The sequence below is a fragment of the Homalodisca vitripennis genome, chromosome 2 (assembly GCF_021130785.1).
Source record: "Homalodisca vitripennis isolate AUS2020 chromosome 2, UT_GWSS_2.1, whole genome shotgun sequence".
Taxonomy (NCBI): Eukaryota; Metazoa; Arthropoda; class Insecta; order Hemiptera; family Cicadellidae; genus Homalodisca; species Homalodisca vitripennis.
In genome coordinates this window covers 2,730,221-2,756,574 of record NC_060208.1, presented here as the reverse complement: position 1 = coordinate 2,756,574, position 26,354 = coordinate 2,730,221, and the positions used below count along the sequence as shown (strand labels likewise).

Below are 26,354 nucleotides of genomic sequence, written 5' to 3'. Positions count from 1 at the left end.
ACTTTGACGAAAACAAGTTTGAAATGCAAAAAAATTATCTCTCTAATAAAATTCAAATAAAATCACCAGTAAGAATAATGTTTTCAGCAATTATTGTAGATTTGTTAGGGTTTGTTCAAGAAACTATTGAGCCAAATCAGGTATATTTAGGAAATAAAACGCCAAAATTTAGACCGTTCGATGTAATTGAAGTGCACTGCAATCTCGTTGAACCTAGTTTTGAAAATCATACCGAACATCTACACAAAGAATCTGAAATTTTGTACACTTTTTTCCCAAATGTTGCTTATGGATCAAAAATCAGTGAAAAACCGAATGAAATCGATTATATTCCAATTAGAAAAAATATTAAAAGAATTCAAAAAATCGTTCTAACTATACAAGACTCTGAGGGAAATTTAATAAATAATGAGAGTAAAACAACAATATATTTAAGATTGTCGAAAGAATGATGAATCAAGGGGGAACGAATCGTTCTTACCTTCAAACTTTCCAAACGAGTTGATAATGATGATAAATACCAATACTTTTATCTAAAAGATAAGGGGGGCTATAAATAGCTTACCTTCAAACTTCCAAAATAACACTGTTTTCGTTAATGAATCTGGACTTTATACTCAAAATAAAAAAATTGCTTGTTAAATTTTTTCTATCTAAATGGAGTCAGTTGTAGACCTACTCAATAATCAACTTACATTCAATAATAAAGACATTGTAACGATTGTTGACGAAAATAATGAAATTTGGTTTAAGGCTAAAGATGTTGCAGAGGTGTTAGAATATGAAAATACTAGACAAGCTATCATAGATCATGTTAAAGAAAAATACAAAAAAAGCTTTGAAAACATAGATTCTGACAAGGGTATCGAATCGCGACTCTTACAAATCTCAATACTTTTATCTAAAAGATAAGGTAGGCCCTCGAGGGCCACCTCGCAAATATTCACAAAGATACTATTTTCATCAATGAATCAGGACTTTATTCGTTAGTTTTAAGATCTCATAAAATAGAAGCAAAAAGCTTTCAACAATGGGTTACGAGAGATGTTTTACCAAGCATTCGTAAATTTGGTGTGTACAAACTTGAAAACAAGATTAAATATTTAGAGGACGAAGTTAAGCACTTGCAAATTAAAGATGAAATCAAAACGGAAATAATTGCAAAACAAAGTGTAAAAATTGACTTAATGAAACCAGATCTTGTTTGTAAAGATTTTGATAAGAAAAAACACCATGTTTTTGTGTTAATTAAGAAGAATCACATGTGGGAATATCCTTATTACGTTATCAGAGCTCAAAAGAGAGAAATACCGAAAAGATTGAAAGAACTTGAAATTGATTACCCAGAAATGGAAATTTTATTAAGACAAGGAGATCCAAATAGTATAAATCTCTACAACCAAATGAAAGAATCTTTGAATATTTTATACAACGGAAATCATTTTACTACAAATATGGCAGAATCTCGACTGATTTATAGAATATCTAAATTACACGATGAAAATGTTAAACATTCGAATTATGATAGTTTGTTTGTAAATGTCTTTTAAGATTATAGAATTGTTGAATTTCTCTTCCGCATACGCAATGAACTGGTCCAGCAAAAATTTCTCTAATACATTCTTTACAATATGCTTGTTTTTTATCTTTACTATAATGCCAATTGTTAAATTCAGAAATATTCTTAACTATTTTACAGCGTGTGCATTCTTTCTCTTCCAAGAATAATTTTCCCATTTTATCATATAATTCTTTTCTATATTTCTTATTACAATCTTTACAATAATAGTATAATCCATCTTTGGTATTCTTATTTTTAGAAAATTCTTCAAAATCTTTAAATTCTTGACACTTTGTACACTTCTTTTGGGCCTCCATTTATATAGAAAAAATTACAGCTTTGACTTTCTCAATTCATATTCGTAAACACTTCCGGATATTTCTCAATTTTCAAAGTTTCCAAGTTTATTTAACTCATCTAATATATCAGATTTTGCTTCATTTTTATAGCCATAAGGTACTGTATCGATCTTATTTTCTAGAACGATTCTCTTATCATCTTTAGCGTTCAGTGCCAGCTTGTTTATGGTAACTGTGTACAATTCATGTTTATAGCTTTTTATTACAGTCATCTCCCTAAATTCTTCTTTATCTTCGAACAAACATCTCTTCAAGTTTTCGATATTTATTGTTTTATTTACAACGCTTCTCTTAATTCCTTTACACCTAACTGGGTTTTTATCTAGATATTTGTACGAGTACATCTTAGACCTTAAACCACAGAATTCTTCTAATATCTCGCCGTTCAATTCGTCTTTGAATTTCCCTATTACCTTCTTATTTTTAGTAGTGAAACATTCATGATCTTTTGGATAATCGCTCGTATCGAAATCATCTATATTTTCTTTAATAATTTTGTAAGGATCACGTTTCAATTCTAGGAAGTAACTGTCTGTGTCCATGTAACACAGATTCAAATCTGGATCAAACTTCTTTAATTTGTTGTAATAAAACTCGTACATTAACAATTTTGAAAGGTCAAGAACTGAAAAACCTATGTAGATTGGCTTGTTAAATTTAACTTTCTGCTTGTACATGTGACTCGCTATACAGTTGTCGTCAAAGATGTTAAAGCATTTGAAATTTGTTTTCTTAGCTTGTTTCATTGAAAATTCTTCATTTCCTAGTCTAATATCACATCTGTTTCTCACATTTTCCATAGATTTTCCAAAAACTGAGTTGTTCATTAACTTGTAAAAGTCCTTCTCAAAGTCACTTGTAGCTTTGGTTCTCATGTTTGTGTTAAAATCAATGTAATCTTTCATAAAAGGCTTCTGATCGAATGCAATAACTCTATTCACATGTTTCAAAATCATACCTTGTTCCAGATAGAATTTCAAATTTCTCGAATGAACAACGTATTCAGTTTTATCCAGTAGAGTTGTGCAAAGTTTGTTTTTAAAATGTTCTGGAGCAAGAGGTAAATCCTTGTGATGTTCGTGTAAATTTGTTGGATATTCTAGATCGACTTCAAGAATATAGCCATAATCTTCGTCGCCAGTGAGTTCCAAAATTGTTTCTTTCCATTCTGCTGTTGTATACGTTTTAGGATCCATCCACTTGATTTCGTTATATGGTAAATTTTGCATAAGTCCATACCCATAAAGGTTGTTTGCATCGACGTACAACAAATAGTTTTCGGGCTTTGTCTTATCGAAATCTTTCAAATATTTGTTATTTGCTTTAACATATCGTTTAATACATTGAGATATGCCTCCGCGAATACCTTTTTCAATCATTAAATACATGTTATAATCGTTAATTAGCTGAAGCTCAATTTTCGTTAATTTTAACATAGCATCCCAAGCAAGACTAGGAGCAGTCAGATAGTGTGCTGGATCAAGCTTATAGCAATTTAAACAAATATTCCTAAAATTTTCAAAGATATCAGCGAGCAATAAAACATCTTGAATGTTGTACAAATCAGAGTAATTTCGAAGATTTTTCTCTTTTAATTTGTTCCAAACGCTCAAGTAGTGTTGAAAATCTTTCTCAGATATGCTCTCGTCTGTCAAGAGTGAATAGAAATCTTGAATTTTCAGCTCTTCTTTGTAATCAAGTTTTTCAATACTATCGATAAATTCATAGGGAAATATTCCTTTTCCTGACAATATTTTAAAAATCTCTTCTTTGTCATTTGGCTGTCTTTCTATAATTTCATTCAATATTCTTCCATCCTGTATAAAATGATTTGTATGTTTGAAGTCTTCTTTCTTTAAATTTTTCGCTAATTTTTCGATAGATGACGCCATGAATCTAAACGTGTCTACGAAAGAGAATTTTATGAACTTTCTAGGTTTGTCACCATCAAATTCATACCCGTATCCAGAATTTACAGAGTAATTTATATATCGTTCATCGGTGTTTGCAATCAAATCAACATTACCGTATTGTTTTGCCAATTCTTTTATGTACAAATGCGTATCGTAATTAGACATATTGTGACAGAAAACGGGAATATTCTGAGGAAATTTCAAATTCAGATTACAAATTCTATGAGCTGCACCTCGAAATTTTCCAGTCAAATGACAGTGATCTCTGCATTTTTTGAATGCATCATAAGCAGAACTCCAATTATCTGGTAAAAACCCTAAAGTTTTTTCAGTGTCTTGATACGATATTTCTTCACAAATGTGGCAAAGATTTGAATTTTGATACGAAATTTCTTCTTCGTCAGTCAATTTCATGGGCTTCATGTTCTTTGAATTATATTTTTTAGCTATGTACTTCGATAATTTATTGAGTTCTTCAAACAATTTTGCAGGAACGTTCGGCAACTCTTCTTCATTTTTTGCTCGATAACATATCGGCTTGTACATACGATTGGTCACATTAGACACTAAATATAGAGTAAAACCATAAGGAATATGCTTCTGAATCTTGGTTGTAGTCGATTTTTGTGGATTGTTTTTGCATGTGGGAATCTTCTCTAATATGCTTTCAAAATCCATATAAATAACGTACGGATGGCTAAATTTCTTTTGGTAATTGGTAAATTTAGTTGTTTGACCCGGAAACGGCATAATTGGCTTGCAAACTTCATGTTGCTTGCAAATTTCTAAATGATCTGCTAAATCTCCAGATTTGTAGAAATGGCTTAAACATCTTCTACATAGCAATTTTTTATGTTCGTGTTTAGATAACTGAGAACTCACTAATCTATTTAAATCAGTTATCAAAACAAAATGGGATTTGTCTTCTTGTTTTACATACAGTAGATCAATATTTAATTCTGCATCATATTTTTCAGAAATTTGTAACGGAACAACCTTAATACTTTCATCAAAACTGTAGACATTGATAGACATTTTTGGATATTTGTACTTGGAATTGTAACTTCGTTTCTCAAATAATTGTATATCTTTTAAGGACATTGGATACTCGAAACCTGAAAATATCTCGTCATTTACAAATTTTTCATATTGTTTTGATCTTTCGCAGTCTCTTTCGGGTTTTTCAATAGCACATCGGATAGAATAAATAAAGCAATAATCATCTTTATTTTTGATATTTATACAAGCTTTTTTATCTTTGATTTTCTTTGGCAAATCGATATATGATCCTGCGTTCATCATTTCGTGTTTGTTAAGGCTCAAAACTAGTTGTTTGCAGCTTTTAAATGTCCATCCAGAACCCTTATTTGGATGATTTGTCTGTTCTCGATGTGTTAATTTATTAAATTGCTTAGTAATAAAGTCGTTTACGTCAAATATTTCGTCTGATTTTATAGTAAAGTACATTGGACACGTTTGTGTTTCACCGTTCACTAAAGTTCGTTCGTATTCGCATTCTAAAGATAAATAACCTTTCATATTTTTAACGGTTTCTTGAAATTTTTCTATTAAACTTTTAATCTCTGGCCTCATAATTGATAGATATTTGTAAATTGACATGAACTTATCGTTTAAATTCGTTAAAATGTATTGCTTGAAAAGACCGTGTATTGAGGATAAAACTTCTACATCTATGATATTTTCAGGTTTTTCGTTAAGAGTTTTATCAATTTCTTCGATCATTTCAGACTTAGTTTTATCGTTTGTTTCTATGGACAATTTTTCAGCGATTGATTGAATTTTTTCATCATTAAATAGATTGAGATCTTTTTTATCTTCCTTAAAGCTTTTCTTTAATTCACGCAATTTTTCTATATTGTACATCTTTTCGTGACCATTGATTTGATTCTCTTTAGCCCAAGTCCTCAAATAATTTAGTTCTTTTTCATAAATATCTTTATTTTTCAGATGATTCTTTGAATTATAATGCCTGGTGTAATGATGTTCAAAAACATCTTTTTTGCAGTATGGGCACTCTATCTTTTTCCGCTCCATATTTAAAGAGCAAAAATTTGTAAACTAAAATTTTGAGAAGTGGTGATTTTTGACACAAATCAGCACAATTTCTGGTCAAATGTTTTCAGATTGTTCTATTTATTGTAGAAAAATCTTTTAACTAAATTTAGTTAAAAGATTTTTCTATAATAAATGGCGGCGCTGTTACAAGAGTTGAATAAGGTTGGTGAACTAAGATTCAAAGAATATAAGAAATTAGTGGAATTGGAAGAAAAAAAGAGATATAGAATCTTGAATTTGGAGAAAATGAAAGATAAATTCGGGTTTACAATAATTGCCGAGTTGGAAGATTGTAAAGTACACTTGCTGAACAGATTTTTGACTGTTTTGGATGAAAAAAAGATTAAAGAATTAAACAAAAATGAAAAATTACACTTGATTGTTACTGGAAAGAAGACTATTAAAGATAAAGACTGTGTTACTATCAATTTTGTAGAGTAGAAGATTTTTCGTCGTAGCAGACATTTCAAATAGATTGATTTGACAGCTCAAGAAAGTAGAAGCAAACAGCTATAGATTCGGTAATTTTTCATTCGTGAGTTACAGATTCGTTTATTGTCCTTTAAACAGTATTTTTCATTGATTTACCGTCTGTCCCAAAAGTGAGCTAGAACCCCTTACTGTTTGATTTTACAGATTCGTTTATTGTCCTTTAAACAGTATTTTCCCTTGATTTTCTGTCTGTCCCAAAAGTGCGCCAGAACCGCCATATTCATATCTACTTATATATATATATATATATATATATATATATATATATATATATATATATACACCTTGTGTATACATACACAGGCCTGAGAAGACTACTTCTGTAATAAATCGTCTACTTTCGGCCATTGTAATATGCATCCGGTCTAAGATATTTGTGGTGACACAGTTGAGTTTGTTTTGTTGGCAAGAAAATATATACACATAGCCGATAAATGTCCGAGAAGCCTGCTTCTTACAAAAAAACAACAGTGTTACAAAATTCTTTACATCTGTAGCTAAATATGTAGATAGTAACATTGCTAATTCCGCATTACACTATTTATCAAGTTGCATACTTAATATTTACTAACAGTTTCATTTAAAAGTACATTTTGCTAAACTTCCAATTTTATATCTGGATAACCTGTGTGTTCCAAAGTGATTACAGAAAATATTGACATAAGAAGTGATGTTATTTTTATGTTTATGCTTACTCTATTCCTTCAAGCCTATAAATATCAATACATTTAAAATACTAATTAAATTAGATAAATATATGATTGTGTTGTAATATTAAAATGTTTACATAGAGGTAAGAGTTTCTTTGACGCCGTTTCGTGACTATGAAAGTCCGAGCTCGGTTGGAGAGTTTACATATTACTTTTTAAATATTACGTGCACTAAATTCATTATGAGTTTGAATACGCAAGTTATAAATCCAACCTTAATCTTAACAATCCAGAATTTCGGATACTGATTGTTGTTTGTCATGATCTACTATTAAACACGAGAATGTAAGAATCACTTAATTGATGACTAATATACACTTAAGAAGAAGCATTAGTTGACGGTCAGCAATTCAAGACTCTTTTAGGATTTCCTCTTATTTTCAAATTTCCCTTTGAAATTGTATTTTCAAAAATAAAATTTTAATGAAATGGAAGTGATTTAAACCTGTTAAAGAAACATTATTACTAAAAGATATAATATACCAATAAGTTTTAAATAAGTATTTAATATACAAATGGAAGGGTTGATCATTTGTGAATATTGAGTTTAGCTCCAGTTCAACTTCCTCTTGTGTAGCATGTAGAATCTGACGCTGTCGCTACCTTTACTCAGACTGGAATCTGGAATCATGTTCGTCTGAACATATTCAACAAAAGTTGGAGATGATAAGCTCAAAATGAACTCTACATCGTTACGACCTCAAAGACACATAGGCTGTATAATACAGTGTAATCTATATCAAGAGGTTATTATCATTGTTTCATCAGGTGCACAATGAAGATTATGGATATCTTCTGACGAGTCTGGACAAGTCCGTAACAGCGTCAGATTCAAAAAGCTGCACTACGAGGAAGGTGAACTGGAGCTAAACTCGACATACACAATATGAATCGATGATATCGTTGCAATATAAATATTCTATCCCCGCGAAGCTCACTATTATAAGTACTCACCCTGAGAGAAACAAGCAGTGAAAGGGTCGCCGGTGTAGCCCGAAGGGCAGGCGCACGAAGGGATGTGGAACCTCACTTGGCAGGTGGAGTTGGAGCCACAAGCGCCGACACAAGGATCTTCACATCTCTGGCCAACACAAGTGCGATCGAGCGGGCAGTGGTCATTGGCCGTGCACTGTGGCTGTACTGAACATCGGTGTGTGCTATAATTGTAATGTATAATTGTCGCAATCTAAACAAACAACCATTACTTTTCAGGTGGTTGTGTTTTAGCTTTTATCAACCTCTTGCTGTTCATTTTGGTTGTGTTATAACGCCTACGAGTAGGTTTTGAAACCAACCAATCCAACAGTTTCATGTGTTGGTCATTTAGTGAAAACTGTCATCTGATATTAATACAACAGCATATTCATTTTGTTAAGAAATTACTTTTTTCTTAATTTTCTCGTCGCCATCTTGGTTTCCCATAAGACAATTGAAATACACAATGAATTTTATTTTTCACATTTCTACAATAAATTGCTAATTTTATGATTATTTTTAGTAATATTATAAATGTATATTGCATTGCCATACAGTCCACAGACATTAAAACTTGTTTCTAGGTCTTCGTGAAGTTGGTATATACATTAAATATTTCTACTTAGCATATAAACAAGAAAGCGAAATAACAAAACCATGTTAACCATAAAACTTAACAAAATAATAATAATTAGATAATTTATTAAACTTTGTTTTACATAAATAATAAATGTATATAATCATAGTATAGGTGTATCACAATTTAATTTATTTATGTCGTGTTTTATTTATTATTTACGTTATAAGTTTGGTTGGTTATACGTCCAGACTAATATATATGGATGATACAATAGTTCTGCATAAACACTGAGATTTTTAAGTTCATTTTTATTTTAGCAAAATGTGGATTGTATGTGAAAATAGTGTCAACGTGTGTTTTAAACCTTTTAAGTTCTTTTTTACTTGTGGCTGCAACTTCTTCATTTTAGTAAATAAACACATTTTTTTACTTGAAATGTGTTTAAGATTTTCACAGAACAAGTTATGGGTCCAAATACATGATTATGTAGATTAGGTTTTCTAAATAATTAAGTTAACCATGAATAATAAGAGAGAACGTATTTTTATTATTTAGCAGTGATGGTTAAGCTCACTATTGTAAGTACTTACCCTGTGGAAAGCAAGCTGTCAAAGGGTCCCCGGTGTAGCCCGAAGGGCAGGCGCACGAAGGGACGTGGAACCTCACGTGGCAGGTGGAGTTTGAGCCACAAGTGTCCTACACAAGGATCTTCACAACTCTGGGCAACACAAGCGCGATCCAGCGGGCAGTGGTCATTGTTCGCACACTGTGGTATGACTGGACATATGATTGCTTAGATATTTGATTTTATCTACATTACAAAATAGTTCTGAATCATGCTAGTTATCTCTTAGTAACGCGCTTTTCTGATACACTGACCGATCTTACAGCAGCGAAAACTACAACTAATTTAAATTCCAAAACATTTCCAATTTGAAAGAATTACCTCGGAGGCAATGTTAAATAATAAGTCTACTAAAGAATTTTCAAAAGAGAACAGAGGATAACACACGGACATAGACTAACTGACTACGTGATTCTCCCCTCTCCTCACCTATCCAAACTAAAGATAGAAAAATCCGTTTCCATAAGTAACTATCTTATTTTAATTAAATTTTGTTTACACATTATTTTTATTTAATCTGTTTACTTTCTCTACATTATCGATAATAATCAGAATTCCTAATTGATATCCATAAGTTATTCTACATCAGATAACTTTTATCAATTAAATTTATATAAAATAAATCTACATACTGCTCGATATAAAACTCCTAATCCTAACAATTTCAACTCGGGTATACGCACAAGCCATCAAGGCCCATGTAGACTTTTTTCCTATATTTTTTTATACATAAATTAGGTAGTAAATTAATTCAATCATTAATGCTGAGTTAACTAGTTATTATATATATATATATATAATTTATATTAGAGTTATAAATAATATATATATATATATATATATATATATATATATATATACATAATTTTAATTTATTTCTATATTTCGATGTATGTATTTACTTCTGTTTGTTTTTTTTTCAGTAATTTGTGGAAATAAATGTGATTTTGATTTGATTTTATAATATGTTGCGGCTAGAATAAGAAGATCAAATGAAGAAATAACGCTCATACTTAATGTTCTAGACGTAATTACAAAATATTTAACGTACTTCACAATCGAAATTTATTGAATAACTCGAGTTTAGATCAGTGGCCCTGTGATAAAATGGTGAAAATAAACTTACATACGCTGTTGTCTTGACCGCGTATTGCAGCAACTAAACACAATAGCACAAACAGGATTAGCATGGCTACAATTAACGAACAGTAACCAGCTACTGAACTACGCAGTACTTTTCCCTCTGTGACCTCGCTATATCTCGAGTGACCCTACGATTGTTAAAATAAACTTACATACGCTGTTGCCTTGACCGCGTATTGCAGCAACTAAACACAATAGCACACACAGGATTAGCATGGCTACAATTAACGAACAGTAACCAGCTACTGAACTACGCAGTACTTTTCCCTCTGTGACCTCGCTATATCTCGAGTGACCCTGCGATTGTTAAAATAAACTTGCAGAATTGTTAATAGCCTTTTCTTCGCGTTTAAATCTAATGTTTGTTTGTAGTTATTGCTGAAAAGAAAATACCTGATACGATACTTTCGCCTTAGTGGAGGAACAATATGAACACAGAGCAGCAAAATATAACAACAAGTAATGAATGACGTATTACATTTCTGTGAAATTATAGTTCAATGAGCATGGATAAGATACAGGAAAGTTGCACAATGCATGTAGTTTTATGCAGTGGTTAGGCTTAGATAGAACACTCGGTTCATGAGCTGTTTATGAGTTTCAAAATTGTCAATAATTTTAGTTTCAGACCTTTAAGGCAACCTGCTGAGAGGAAAATAGAAACAACTAGCTGTTTCCCACGGCTTCGCATGCTTTTCGTAACATTTGCTCATGTATGCATTAAAGTGAATTATATTTCCAATGTCGATGTAGAGTTTGTCTTGTCGCCACGATCAAGAAAATCTGTCAAAAGTGTATGTTTATAGCCATTTTACACGCACATGTGCTTTATTCTAAAGTGGTTTAACACTCAAGCATTAAGTTCAACCATAAATTTAATTTAAAAACAAATATACATTGTAACTTTGCGCCTTCAAATAGTGTGTTGCTATTTAATACACGTAACTGTGTCGTAATTGGAATGTATTATGTGCAGGTGCTTAGATAACTTCAAAATTTTGCAGCGCCGCCTGGTGGTGAGTAACATCAATGGGCATAGCATATACTTATACCTTCTACGTAGAAAAATACATATACATAAAAATTTTCGTAATGATCGGTCAAATGGCTTACGATTCGATATATATTATATAGTATATATTATTCCACAAGGAATTATAGGCTTTTCAACTTAGAGGTATTATGAAATCAGGTACAAAGAATAGTTGATGATAAGTATTTTGGTTTTGTCAAACCTTTAACAATACGTTTTGCCAATTTCAAAACAGCCTTCATTTAGTATAATTCCAAACCAAGTGGAAAGAAGAATCCACGGAAACGTCACCTTGAAATCCAAGACTGTAAAGGTATTTCAATTTTTGTTCCGATAATGTGATACAGCTCTTCCTTTGCGCTGATTAACCATTTTCGTTCATACATTCTTTTGCTTTCGAACTCAATGTTAAGCCAATTTCAAAATCTAATACAATATCACCTGAAAACGTCATCAATCACATTGAGAGTGCCAAATCATTTAAGTTCTTGTTCAGTAGTCTTTGGCAGTTTTATGCAAGTACTTGAAATAAATATAAAAGCTTAAAATTAATTTAATGCGCGATTTAATCTTCTAATACTAAGTATTTACGTGTAATTATGTACGTATCAGACTGGTCGTAGATAAACAAAACACAAATATCAGTCTGGTAAAATAACGTATTATAGTCCTAACATCTGGTAACCTATAAAAGCTGGAATATTCGTCTTATATGTTCAGAAGACATTGATTAGCTGGCGTAATTTGTTTTCTGATGCTCATATGTCCATCTGAGTGGAAAATCCAAATCCAAGTTATAATTTAGTCTTGAACAGTAATTCCGCCTTAACAATCTGGGATGCACGGGATAAACTAACATGATAACCCTGATAACCCCATTGTATTGAACTTGGAAAGTTCGCTCACGTCATTTAGTCATGAGTGCCTCAGATGTGAACTTCGCCTTGTTAGGAGTTTTGTGGTTCTGTTTGATTGTTCATGTCACCTGTGCCTCTGATCAAAGTGACAGCTCTTTGGGTGAGTACTTTACGTTGAGCTGTGATCTGATGTCTTTAAGGTAGTGCAATCGATTTTGGGCTGAGTAATTTAAAAAAATCTACAGTCATAATCTTTCAATGTACCCTTCTTCAGTGCAGAGAAAGAAGAAGAGAAATTTTGGGTCACTGCACGAGGAATTATAGACATATGAAGTAGTCATTTTGGGCTATTTTATAATCAGGCACAATTGAAAACTGCTGATGATAAACATTTCTCATTTTTACAGTAAGTATGAGATATATGAGCTGAGGGATTGACATAATTTTTATTTTGCAGAATACGAGTTTATTTTTCCACTCTGTACAAAATATCACGGGAAAAATATGAATTATATATTTATTATATATAAAAATATATGTTACTCCCTTTGGGAGTATGATATCTAAAATTTGGAGTTATTTAAATAAAGAAAACGTATTTATATAGAATCTGTGTTGATTACACTTGGAATTTATGAAGACCGATTAGGCCTACTTGATGAATTGAGCATAAAAAATATTCCGGCGAATTTCTAAGAGAACGAATACAAAACATGAAATAGTACACTGATACTTTATAAACTGCCTGATCTAGAGTTCAGGAAGATGGGGATATATATATATATATATATAAACAGATGGGACAGATAACTGATTCCTGGTACTAGGAGTGGGCCAGCAGGCTGCTTATCGCAGAAAACAAGAAACGCCGATGCCCATGCGATCTAGCGGTCATTGTTTGCTATACCGGCAAGGTCAACCTTAGGCCTAATGGGTTGATACGTCCACATGATAATGAAATACGGCAATCGTCCTCCAGAAAATATGTAGGCCTATTTAAGACATCCAGATAACTTCAGAATCTGGGTCGAACGTGAATGCGTATTATAAGAATACTCTTCTGTACGATATGCCTTAGTGGCAATAGCCTACAAGTTGTGACTAGCCTAAGTGATCAGCTTAGCTACTGTCAGTTACTAGATATATTACTTAATTCAATCTGTCAATATTACTTAACATAGTACATTTAGTCACGGGTAGTAACCATACCACACCTCATTCGCCCAACGTATTGTTTTCTGAGCCAAAAACAAATTCTGAATTAAGATCGTCCGAAACTCTGAATTTACTAATATTCGAGCCATTTTGTCTTTTTTACGGATTATTTTTACCTACAAGTAGCAACTTATAATTTTTAAAATTTGCATATAAATTTATAACAAACTGATAAACTTAAAATAAAATTCTAAATATATTATAAATGGGAAAGTAATTTTGTTTTGTTTCGTTTTCATGCGTAAACTACTCAACCAAGTTTACTGATATTTTACAAGATATTCTTACGGTTCCTGGGATGAATATAGGCCTATTATTTCGAAAATCCCTCCGGGCTAGGCCCCACTGGTCTATAAAATAGTGAAAAATCCCATCTTGGTCTCTAAAGTTGTGTAATATAAATTGAATGAGTCTTTTAAATGTAATCAATCATCTGTTCTGTGTAAGCAATGTTTATTATTTTCAATTTGTTTACATTTATAGTAAATAATATTTTTAATAATTAACCATAATTTTTAGATTTCAGCGATTATATAAGTAATCTACCTTAGAAAATGTCCTAAAACTTAAGATGGTCATTTGAAACAGTCGACAATAATTATTATTCTGGATGAAAGATCGCTGGACTTTGACTTTTTAACTAATATACTAATTTCAGATCAAAATTTTGTAAAATATTTTAAAACTTTTACTATAAATTTAAATACTAATATGAAACCTTTCTTAGTTCTTTTTGACAGAAGTAGACTTTTCTGAGCTGTGTTATATATTTTCTTGATTGGAAGAAAAACTAAATCAACTATGGAACAAAACATACTAAGAAAGAAGTCAATTATAATTACCATTAATGTAAAATTGTTGACGTATTTTCTTGATCGTAGCAACTAAGCAAACTCAAAATTGGGGTCGGAAATATAATTCACACGAACCAGCAGTGGTCATACATGTAGTACAAAGCCCACTAAATTGCGTGTAAAGGAGCGGGTAACTGCTAAGCAGTGGAGATATGAGACAATGTACTCTAACTTTTACTATACATTTATGACTTATGTAACCTATCTAATTTCTCAGACCTGTGTATATATACATGTTTTCTTGATCGGTGAGGGCAAAATCAGCTTGGAATAAAAATACAAATACCGTAATAAATTTAAAATTACCATAAATACACAATTTTAACATATTTTGTGACAGTGGCAAGAAGGCAAACTCGACATTGGCGTCGGAATATAATTCACACGAACCAGCAGTTTTCATAAAGTAGGTGCAAAACCTGCGAAATTGCGTGCGAAGCTGCGGGTAACTGCTAGTAATGCATATTTCCTAACCCAAAGTCGTGGCCATTAAAAACTTTGTATTAGAATAACACTTAAAGAGGGCTAATTGCATTAAAGTATAGACGAATAATTACTTTTAGATACGTTGCAACAAATGTCACAATATTTAATTTACGAAGGTTGGGCAAAGATTAAAGAAGATTTGCCATTTATTGTTATTGCCACAAGATTGACTATTGGTAGCTGGTTGCATAACTTATCTCACAGCCTGTTGTTGGGCGCACACTTTTACTAAAACTGCCTCCGTTCCTCTATTCTGTTATCGTTTTCCGTTCCTTATCTTTAAAACAATTATATGCAAGCGAGTTGCTTTTAAAAGTGTGACGTGCACAAAGATTTTTCTACACAGGTACTGATATTATTTTATATTTCACTGTAAATGTGTTTATTCCACTATGTTTATTCTCTGGTTTATCAGCTTTGTGAATCGTGTCTCGTTCGCGCCATTTTGTTTACACTGCGGCTACTTACCTATACTACAAGTATATTATATTTTACATTATTGTGTTTAAGCCTATGCAAGCTTAAAATACTAATTGAATGTAAATCTAAACGTATCCAGGGTGCTTGCTTTTTGGTGTGAGGCTAGCCTCTAAGTGGTCAGGGAATAGAGCGAGCGGGCGAGTGCCGAGCAGTGGTGGGGATACTGAGAGAGGGCGGCATCACAGGGGCGAAGGGATATATTACTCCACGCTGCGAGAACTAAAATCGCCCAGTGTCTTTCTGTAAGCAGTTTACCTATAGGGCTATGCTAAGGACTGAGCCTTATAATTAATTAAGCCATAACCAGCTGATAATGAATTTTGATTGTTCTTGACGACTTCTTAACATAAGACTTTTTTGGTGTAGGCCCTAATGCTTCTTTTGGGTCTCACCTCAAGTTTTCACAAGACTGGAAAACAAAACCAAGAGTGTGTTCTTTTTCTTTAGATAATGTCCTCTTCGGTTATTTCTTGATCCTTGTATAGCATCACCACCTCTATCAGAAGCATCGTTATCTATGTTCTCTAAAACTTTCACTAACACTCAGGTATACAGTAAAGATTAACAGACTAGGTTGGACATACTCTACGGCTGAAAGTACTCGTTTTTGTTTACTTGGAACTAAGTACGAGCATGTTTTCTTGATATACAGTATCAACTCTTTGCTTGATATATTCCTTTGGGTAAAACATTTGATTAAAATTGTGATAGCACTTTGACACATTTTGCTTCTTTGAGGAAATACACTTTTCTATTTATATAACGTAATAATGTATACGCTGTGTCGGGTTTAAAAATTTAGAAAATTAAAGTTTGCAAACAGAATAGTGTAAGGCTACTCAACTACAAATTAAATTTCAACAAAACAGCGGCATCGGCCAGGTAAAGTATTATAGGGTTGAATATAATTTTACCTAAATTGATATTACAACTGTTATGGTTTTATACATAATATCTTAGTAAACATTTAGTTTTAAACATTTTTAGCATTACATATCTATCATTAACGACCAATATCCAATGCCGTTTAAATTTATATTTTTTTCAGTAAACAATCACAAATAAATTAATAAAAATTTTTATTATTGGTAATATTTGTATAAGGTACAATGCGTGATTTAATGAATGTACGGCCATCAGTTTGGTTTCCAGGACTGCCATCGTCAGAGCGGCTGTACAATATGTAAAAGCACACGAATCCTACACACGCACACACAGAGTAAGGGTTTTCACGACTTTTCCTTTTTTCCAACTCAGGGTATTCCAAAATTAAGTTCTATACTAAAAAGTCAAAATTGATTTCTTACGCTAACCCAGTACAATCTTCTTCACTACGCATATCAGATAATAGAAAATTATTAACAATACATAATTCATACCTATATTCCCATATCAAGTAGAAACTTTGATGGGGGAAGTATAGTAAATTGCAGACCTACAATGTGTAGCTTTTGAGGAACATTTTAATGGCTTCATAAGACAAAGAAACATGAAAACTTACTAATTTATACTCTGTAATAGCTTTACCTCAATGCATATCCAACGTCGACTGCGATGAAAGATTGGCCTGTATCGACCTAAAATGTCAAGATCCATGTCCTGGACCCTGCCATGGTAACGTCACCTGTGAGGTCCTTGATCATGTACCGTACTGTTCCTGCAAGCCTGGCTTCTCCGGCAGCCCCTTCACTGGATGTCAACGAGGTGGGTAGGAACAATCATATTAGTTTAGTGTTTATCAAAAGCACACATTCCTTTGTTTGAAGTTTGTATTTTAACAATGGAAGGATTTTGAAGGAAACAGGATTTTCCGGACATTTGCAATCGTTCAGTGATACAAAGCAGTAATACTGCGTTTCGAGATCTGCAATCTGATCTCTTCTTCAGGTAAATAACTAACCTAAGACATAATTACAAACTAGGTTAAAGTATATAAATCATACCAGAGCGTTGTGACATGCATAAATCAGAAATCACAACCACCATGTAAGTGACCATGCATTCAGTCGTAGGTGGTTGGTCGGCGAAAGCAGTTTAGTTTTAATAATTAGTGTTGTGTTTATGCTTTTTTAATAAGTGCATGTTTTAGAGTCAGTGAAGTTGACACACAACATGGTGGTAGTGATTCCTGACTTACGCGTGTAACAACGGTCTGGTATGGTTTGTTTATTTGAACCTAGTTTGTAATTATATGTTGGGTTAATTATTTACCTGAAGAGGAGATCAGATTGGAGATCTCGAAACGTAGTTTTATTGATTTCTTGTATCACTGAACGATGGCAAATGTCCGGAAAATATCCTGTTTCCTTCAGTACACATTTACAAGTAGTTTTCTTATGATTGAACACATTGATTTGTCTCATTGTTCGTTGAAAGGTTTGAATACCTTGCACAAGAATGTATCAATAAAACACTTCTTAATTCTAAAATGTATTCATGCCTTAGAGAATATTATTTAAACCTGGATGGCTGAAATTGTAAAATAAATTTAAAAAATTGAGGAAGGTAACTCTTATTTGATAACCCAAAGTTGTTCTGAAATTCTTTTCTCAGTATTTGACACCAACGTACGCCATTTCGGCACTAAATGAGATGCTAAGTTTCCTTAAAACATTGGTTTTATACTAAAGAGGTTAACGTTTTCTCATTATCAAATATCCTTTTGAGCTTCACCAGGAAACTGTTCAACAACTGGTATAAAAGTGTACAAGGTGGAGCGTTTCATTAAGGTAAGCCACCCTTCGGTACGTGTGAAAGTCCATCCTTAAAATTAATTAATGGTGATTTTAGAATTTAGTTGAAATCGAATCCTGACAAAAATAAAAAGGTCAACGATTAAAGAATGTCTTATTTTACTAAGCGAAGTTAAGGCTAAGAGGACCAACGGTTTAAAGGTGACTTCCGAACCACCACTAATGGCCGAGCAGGCGGGCTGCTTACAAGGACAGGATCGCTCAGCGGTCACTCATCCAAGCAGCAGCCACGTTCGACGTTGCTTGATTCGGGTATCTTGCGATAACCGCCGTACTCGATACACTGCGCCATTGGCTGAAAATCTTGTTCGCACATATATTTACAATAATTATTATAACAGATCCAAATCTGAAGGTGTGTTGTAATCAACCCCAGTCAGCCAAATGTTGTGCGTGCCAAAATGTAAAGCTGAACAAGACCGCTTTACTGTATTTGGATGGTCTTTCCCGATTTGTATTTCAAGTTGTCTCGTTCTCAATAAATTGTACTGTCTTACCACATTACTCATAATTTTAGTATAGAGCTGCAATAAGTGTGTTAAAATAACATTGTACCTTCTAGGTCATAAACATACTGTATTACGTAGCTTTATAAGTCAGTATCTAATGGAAGATAAAACACTGTATTGGTCAATAGTTGTATTATTCTCTCTGTACAGGTCAACTGGTTTGCTGCGATAGTTCATTGCCAGTCACACGGGTGGAGGTTAGCTACAATAGATTCCAAGGAGGAGAATGACTTGATCAAAGAAGAAATCCGTAAAACAAGTATGGCAATTGCATAAATTAGTAGTTATTGAAAACAATAGGAACCATAAAGTAAAGTCTTCAAAAAAAACTTCCCAGGGTTTAATCTCTTTCCGGCAAATTAATCGCTATAGTCAAATTAGTTTTCCGTTCTGGTATCATTCCTAATTGTAGAAAAGTTTGCTGATTTTATCGTTCAGTGTATTTATTCCATTCGCTACTTTATTCAATACATAAAACGTACTGTAGTCCTCAACAATTTATTGTTATCCAAAAGATAAGAACTTTATAATAAAGTGTTACGATGATTATTTTCAAAACAAACTTAAACTTACAACTAGTAATGCTGTTAGGATTACAACCAAACAATGCAATGTTATAAATCAGCTGATTAGAGCAGCTAAAGTTAAAACAGCTAATATTGTGAACGTTGAGCTTAGCCTCTTCTTAGTGCAACATCTGGAGTCTGTGCTGGCACAGACTTGACTCCTGCAATTTGTAGTCATGTACGTCTGAATGGATCCAAAAAATTCAGCTACGAGGATTATGAAGGAGGTCAAATTAATGAGACCATTTGATGAAATTTGACTGTTGGAATAATATGTGTGATCTTACTGTATACAAATATTTTGGATACTTAAAAAAAATTTATATACTAAATTTAGTAAGATCATAAATTAAAAACACTAGTTTTTGTATTACAAATATATTTTTAAAATTTTAGATGACAATATAAGAAATAATGTAAACGACCAATAAGTAATTGTTTGTTTACAGGAATACGAAATAATCGGTTCTGGACTTCCGGTACAAATTATGCCCATGGAGACTGGATCTGGATGGTTTCTGGGATGCCCCTGCCAGAGAGTACGGACTGGGAGCCTGGTGAACCCAACAATGCTGGGGATGAACACTGTATCGAGTTCTATGAGAAGAATGGAAACGGCTACATGTGGAATGATAGAGGTTGTTTCGATGAGATATATCCGATATGTGAATCTTTTGAATAGGATCATTATGATAAGTCTGCTTTTTTATTTTGGTTAGGAATTACAAAAATATGTTACCTTTCAAACTGGTTTTATTACCTAAATTATTTACAAATTGTTTCCTGAAGATCGCAAAAAATGACGCAATAGACCAACTGTCTAAATAAGTGATTTTGTGTAGTGAAGTCTATTTAAGATGAATATCTATCCCACTTTTGAAGTTGAAATACAGATGAAGCGTGAAATATTAACCACTGGTCAATGAATCCTGCATAGGAGAGTTCTCCACGTTCAACAAAACTCCTTAATAATTGTACATTTTTAAATATCTCTATTTACTTAGTTTATTTCTTGAATAACATTTTATAAATTCACTATTACATTACTTCAAAATAATATTTACATAAAGTCAGATTTGTAATTTATTTTAAAATGTCTAGTATCATTAGAACAAAAAAGACAAACAAAACGTGTTCGTAAGAAAAAGTATCGTAGGCAAAGTTACATTTACAAGTACAACACTTTATTTACATTTCAACAAAAGTAATAAATATATCCATATAAAATTATTTTACATAATTGATTACACATCAATTTGAACAAATGTACAAAATCCAAGAAGTGGGACGCCTAAAACTCACATTGTATTAAAGGTTTATGTTACTTTTGTATCAATGGTTTTTTTTTTCGGGGATTAGTCTGTAGTTATAATTCTAGACATTTGGTAAATAAATAAAATTTATGTTGTGTACGAAGAAATGCTCCGCAATAAACCAAACCCAATGTGATTTGGCACAAACAAGCTCATATTTCATTGCACAACCAGGTACAACGTTGTGGCAAGTCTGCCCTAGTTCTCTTAAAATAATTGTTTCGAACTTGTTTGTATGAAGGGGTTTTCCGGCTAACTTTTAATTTTCAGTAAGTAGTTTCTGCCAAAACTAGTAAAAAAATAATAAACTGCATGGTGAATTTTGTTGATCTTATGCAATATAATTAATTTAAATTTTAGTATAAGTACCGTTAACTTGGTACTTGTTTTAGTGTAATGTCGGTTGACTCCATAAGCAAGTTCGAATTATCTGAAGATTAAAACAAAATTGGGTTACCAACTATTTTTTAGCGTGAACAGAATAGGAAATATTATATGAGTGACACAACACCGGCTGCATAAGCCTAAGAATTAATATTTTTAGTAGCATCTCTCGATTTTGATTAATCATGGAAAAAGGATCGAATTGTCAACAATTTTGGCACAAAAAGAGGTCTTGTTATCTTACAGATGTTAAATCTCCGTGTTTCAATTTTAAATGTAACAAAATCATATTAAATATTAAATTCAGAACCGTTTTAAGTCCCAAAAATTCAGAAAGTCTCGGTTTATGACCTCTTATAAAAAAGGCTTTTTATCTTAAATAAAATCTTGAGATTTTTCTATTTTGGGATCATCTTCACACAATTTTGAATGATTACATGGTCATAACCACAATAATTAAATAAATACAAAATTTAATTTGTGGAAAGTTTTCTTGCTTCATCCTTTTAAAGCCTCTTTGGTTTCTACTGTTACTAGGCTATGAGTTATTTTTTAATTATTGAACACATAGTTTTGCTTCGCTATAAAACCCCTAATTTGTCGCAATGTATGCTACCCTTTGACGGTCATTACCTGATATATTTTCAATAATTGGCCTTCAAGAAGTAGAAGTTTTTTTTAAGTCTGGTGAACATTTTTTGATTATAAATAACATTGTAATAATTGTATGAATAGAATTAAACTTTGTAGAAATGCGTGAAATTTCTAAAGTACATCTCAAATCCTGCATTTTGATATGTTCGTCCTACTTATATATTTAGCTTTCTAGGGAACATTTTGAGGTATTTATTTACATGATTATACTAATCCTTTTTAGTATAAGAGGCTTTACTTGCCCTCCCCCTCCCTCTTTAGCACCACATGCCGCAGAGGCTTGAATACATTAAAATTGGGATCTATTCCATTCTTTAGGTGTAAAAATACCTACTACACAAGGTTAAGCAAGCATATGGCGATGACCTCACCAAAGTCAAAGAAATTTACAACAGAGAAGTTGTACATACATTACCAAACATAAGTCAGTTCGATATGGAAACTGTTGTAACGACTGTAGATCGTTACGTATACTAGCTTTCCAACAGAAAAATTACTGTTATCTAAACATGGATCATCTTCTTAAGCCCTTTGGAGAAAAATTAACAAATTTGGTTAATTCTTCTCTGATATCAGGAATTTTTCCAGATAAGCTCAAAATAGCTAAAGTAATTTCTTTTCTTAAAAGGGAGATCCAAATGATCCTGCTTGTTATAGACCAATGTCTCTCCTCCCAGTATTATCATAAATATATGAAAGTGAAGTAAAGCCCAAATTAATTTCTTTGTTTACAGAGCTGAATGCACGGCACCAGTTGTTTTAAGGTAGGTAGTGATTTTGTTCAATGTTTCAAAAAATATACTTTCATTCAAAAGATTTCTCCTACAGATTTACACTGGAGGTGTTTGGATAGTGGTCTACATACCTAGAAACCTCTATGTTATCTCACAATCAATTCACTTTTTCAGTTCATCCTTGGAGTATCTTCAAACGTGCAGGAGAAAATTTACTCCATGAAGAATAATCTTGATAATGGGCGACTATAACACTCCAGGTTTGAAATTTAATGAGTTCTCCTTAACCCAAGATTATAATTTTTATTTCAAGGTTTAGAATTGGTACTTTTTCAAGACACCACTGAAATCAGAATGAGAGCTCATCCTAATAAACTACAGTCAAACCAGTTTCTTAAAATTTCTTCAAGGTTGTCCTTATATTGAAATCTGGACCTTTAGTGACAATCTACAACTGGCTGAAAAATATCTGGCATTTTTTCATAGAACTCTGTATACAAGAGAATGCTCAGCAAGAGAGAAAAGTTGGGACATTATGTGTGTTGGGTATGTTTGTATATGATTGTGTTATAAATAGTTTTTCCTTCCCTACTAAACCGTCAGGTAAATTGATCTCTTTTCATTTCAATGTTCTTGTAATTACAAGATAAGAATATGCAACACAACATTATGTGCAACAGGGTTTTCTGAGATTGTACGCAAAATTTCAGATCTATAGCTCATTTCATTCGCAACATGTCCTGTGGACAGATAAACGACAGAGAAGACATATTTTACATATCCTCGGCAGACAAAAACGAAGTGAAAGGCCTCAATGACGTTCAACCAATTCTATTGAAAATGAACCATCAAATGACTCAAGTCTATCTAGTAATGAAATTTCATGGAAGATTTGAAAAGTCTATAAGGTGAGTTCGTTTTTGAGACATCGTGTAGACAGACAACATACCTCTACATACAGACAGAAATGATATTTTTCCAGGCCCTTGAGTAGACTAATAAATAGGTTAAGTTAATACTAAACCAATGAAAACAAAATGTGTAAATGTATGTTTTCGGTAGTTTCTCACTGCAATCCATTAAAAACATACTGTACACATTGGCTGAGCGTTAACAAAGCCGATCACTTGAAGAACTGGAATAATTTCATTTCTGTATGTCTGTCCACACAATATCTGGAGAACAAAGTGATTTATAACTGTGCACGAAGCTTCATTTCCATAAAGGCAACTCCGAGTCTTACGATGGTGCATGTCACTGCATGGAATTTGGCTGAGCATTATTGAGTATTTTTAAATTGTTCTTATAGATAACAATGACGGCAATAAGGAAATTGCAGAAAAAAATAAATTTGTAATCAAATGGGTTATATTATAATCATATGAAAGTAACATATGTAGCCTAATAAAATGAGCTACGCACTTGAAAGTTTGTATGTAACTTCATCGAACTCTGTTATGGTGCACTCCTCCCTTCTTTTAAGTAACAAATGAAATTCATCAAACAAAAACCATCAATTATGCATATTAAGCTAATATTATATAGACTTATTAGAGTTATATTATACAATGTTTGAAGTATTAAAAATTGGTATTGTTGGAAATTGAGAAATTAGAAGACAAAGTTCAGTGAGTAGTTTGAATTTTGTTTCATATTTCCTGTTCTTGACATACATGCAAGAGTAAGTAAGTAAAGAGAATTGCCCTTTAAACATTTCATTTAAAAAATATAAACTTTGAGGAACTAAATAAGAATAATAGTGACTAAGAAAAATAGGGTTCCACTGGGCTCTATCTTATCAGTGACATGAATCTTTTTCTGGTTTGAATCAGATGGTAAACAAATTTTATCCCAGCATTTTTGTTATTTATTATTATTTTTCCTGTAATCTGATAGGAGTTAACTTTAGAAACTTGTTTTTGGCAATCACTAGATCTGAACTCCCTACGATGTAATTGTAATGTAATGTAATGTAATTGGTGGTTACAATGTAATTAGTGAATAAACATGGTAGGACACGCATAATCTTCGTACTAATGAAGTACTGCAATCTTCTCATCAATGTAAAATCAAATTTATGCTTAATACGATCTTGAAACGAATTTCAACTCTAAAAAAACAGTTTATGATTCCCCTTTGGTTTTTTTCTAGAGGGGTAATACACTATAAACAACAATAATTACTATAAACAATAATAATACAGGGTAGCCACAAGGATGATATTTAACAAATCGTTATTCTCTTTGATTGTACACAAACTTCTCACATCAACATCGGTTCCATAGATGTGGGTGCAATATTCTGCAGCAGAGCGGACTAGAAAAACTGATTTTTCCCACAAAATTCCCAAGTTTTTTCCTGGTAATTGTAAGATATTAATCCGAGGCTGATGTCTTAAGGCTGTTAAAATAAATAAGAAGATTATTGTTAGCTGTCATTGAAAGAAAGAAAAAAATACTGCTTTATTGAGGTGAAATTAGGACAATATGGTCCTTTCTTCCATTTAAACTCTTAAACAAAATTAATCTGAATAGTGCAAAATATTGCATTATTCACACATTCACTTTTCCATACACACACTTTACGATTCAAAGAGTAGCTCCGCCGTCCGCCACGATCATCCGGTCCAGGTATCTTCGTCTCAGCTCCGCCACAAACCGTTCACGGCTCTCAATTTGTTTGAAAGAATCTGGTAAGGAGTTCCATAATCTACATGCGGTAACGGTGAAGGATCGGTTACAGATTGTGGTTCTGTTTATTGGAGTTCTGAGACTTAGTGCACCATACCGAGTTTTTCTTGGTAACAACACTCCCCGCTAAAAACAAAGTTTTCAGATAAATATTTTGGTGAACGCGTATTGTATTAATAATCTACAACAATGACAAAATTCGAATCTATCTTGAATCAGCTAACTTTAGAATTGATGACTGAATAAAATATGGCGTAACATGATCCCTTCGACGTAAATCAAACAGAAAGCGAATGCAGTAATTTTGTAGTCTTTTGCAGTTCAGTGCTAAGGGCTACAGCCATGTCATTGATTACAGAGTTGCAGTAGTTAAAGTAGGTAAACACAAGTGATTTGATCAACAAAATTTTAATGTTAAAAGATAGAATTCCTTGCATTCGTTTCAGTGTGTGCACAGCAGCGTACACCCTGTTACAGGTGTTCACCACTGCATCGGTCCATCCAAGTGTGTTTATTATGATCAGTCCTAGACTTTTCACCCTTTCAACGTATGGTAAAAGTTTACCGTCTACAGTCCACTGAACGCCCGTTCCGCGTTCCTTATGTTGACATTACAAAGTGAACTGAGTGAGTTCATTGCGCAACTTAGATTGCGCATCAACTGTGTAAGTCACATGGTTTTGCGATAAATCGGTAATGCGGACTGGAAAGAGAGTGAATGCCAGCGATATTTCTCGGTTGTCTCCCAAACCTTGGGGTTATAACCTCACTGATAACACTGGCAGGATATCACTGTACTTTGATATCGTCCGTAGTAACAAAATGTTATTTACCTGCGCGATCCAACAGTATTGGCTGCCAATAACATGATCTACATAACCTCTGCTTGCGGTACACAAATTAACTATTATAAAATTACTGATATTACTTACGTAGATAATATTATTACGACAATAAAACTATACCGTTGTTTGTATTTATTGACTGTTATTAAGATATGTAGATACGCCACACCAAGGGTTGCTGAGGTTGCATGCAAAATTTCAAATCTGTAGCTCATTTTATTCCCGAGATGTCCATATAGACAGACAGACAATCATACAAAAGAGACGTTGACAGAAAAATGACAGTCTACACATGAAACCTTTCTCGAAATATCTTGCTAAATGATACATTAATTTTTGCTCATTACGATGGGCTTTGTCAGTGTTAAAATATAACAATGTGTGTGTGTGTGTGTGTGTGTGTGTGTGTGTGTGCGCGCGTGCGTGCGTGCGCGCGCATATATACACGTATGAGAAACTTCATACCGTGCTTCTTGTGTGTTGCTTTTTTTAAGCTTTTCTACAAGTTCTACGATTCGTCATTTGTGTGTCAACGCCTCTTTTGTAT

The 26,354-nt window shown here is 32.7% G+C and overlaps 2 protein-coding genes across 3 annotated transcripts in view; one reads left to right on the top strand and one right to left on the bottom strand.

Moving 5' to 3' along the window:
• The window catches only part of LOC124353417 (neurogenic locus notch homolog protein 3-like), a 31,678-nt gene extending 21,197 nt beyond the window's left edge, over positions 1-10,481 (bottom strand). The window contains exons 1-3 of the mRNA XM_046803257.1: positions 10,418-10,481; positions 9,257-9,443; positions 8,066-8,268 (exon numbers count right to left, since the gene is read on the bottom strand). Coding sequence (XP_046659213.1) covers positions 8,066-8,268; positions 9,257-9,443; positions 10,418-10,481 — 454 coding nt within the window. The remainder of the gene's footprint in view (positions 1-8,065; positions 8,269-9,256; positions 9,444-10,417) is intronic.
• Positions 10,482-12,339: 1,858 nt separating this feature from the next.
• Positions 12,340-19,894, top strand: LOC124356044 (C-type lectin 37Db-like). Of its 2 annotated transcripts, none has more exons than XM_046807200.1 (5): positions 12,340-12,484; positions 16,881-17,063; positions 18,027-18,088; positions 18,772-18,880; positions 19,637-19,894. In XM_046807200.1, the coding sequence occupies exons 1-5, from the start codon at positions 12,385-12,387 to the stop codon at positions 19,867-19,869; spliced, it is 687 nt and encodes a 228-aa protein (XP_046663156.1). In that variant the 5' UTR covers positions 12,340-12,384; the 3' UTR covers positions 19,870-19,894. The 2 variants fall into 2 exon arrangements, with proteins under 2 accessions (XP_046663156.1, XP_046663157.1); XM_046807201.1 differs by lacking the exon at positions 12,340-12,484 and adding an exon at positions 12,519-12,730.
• The last annotated feature ends 6,460 nt before the right edge of the window (positions 19,895-26,354 follow it).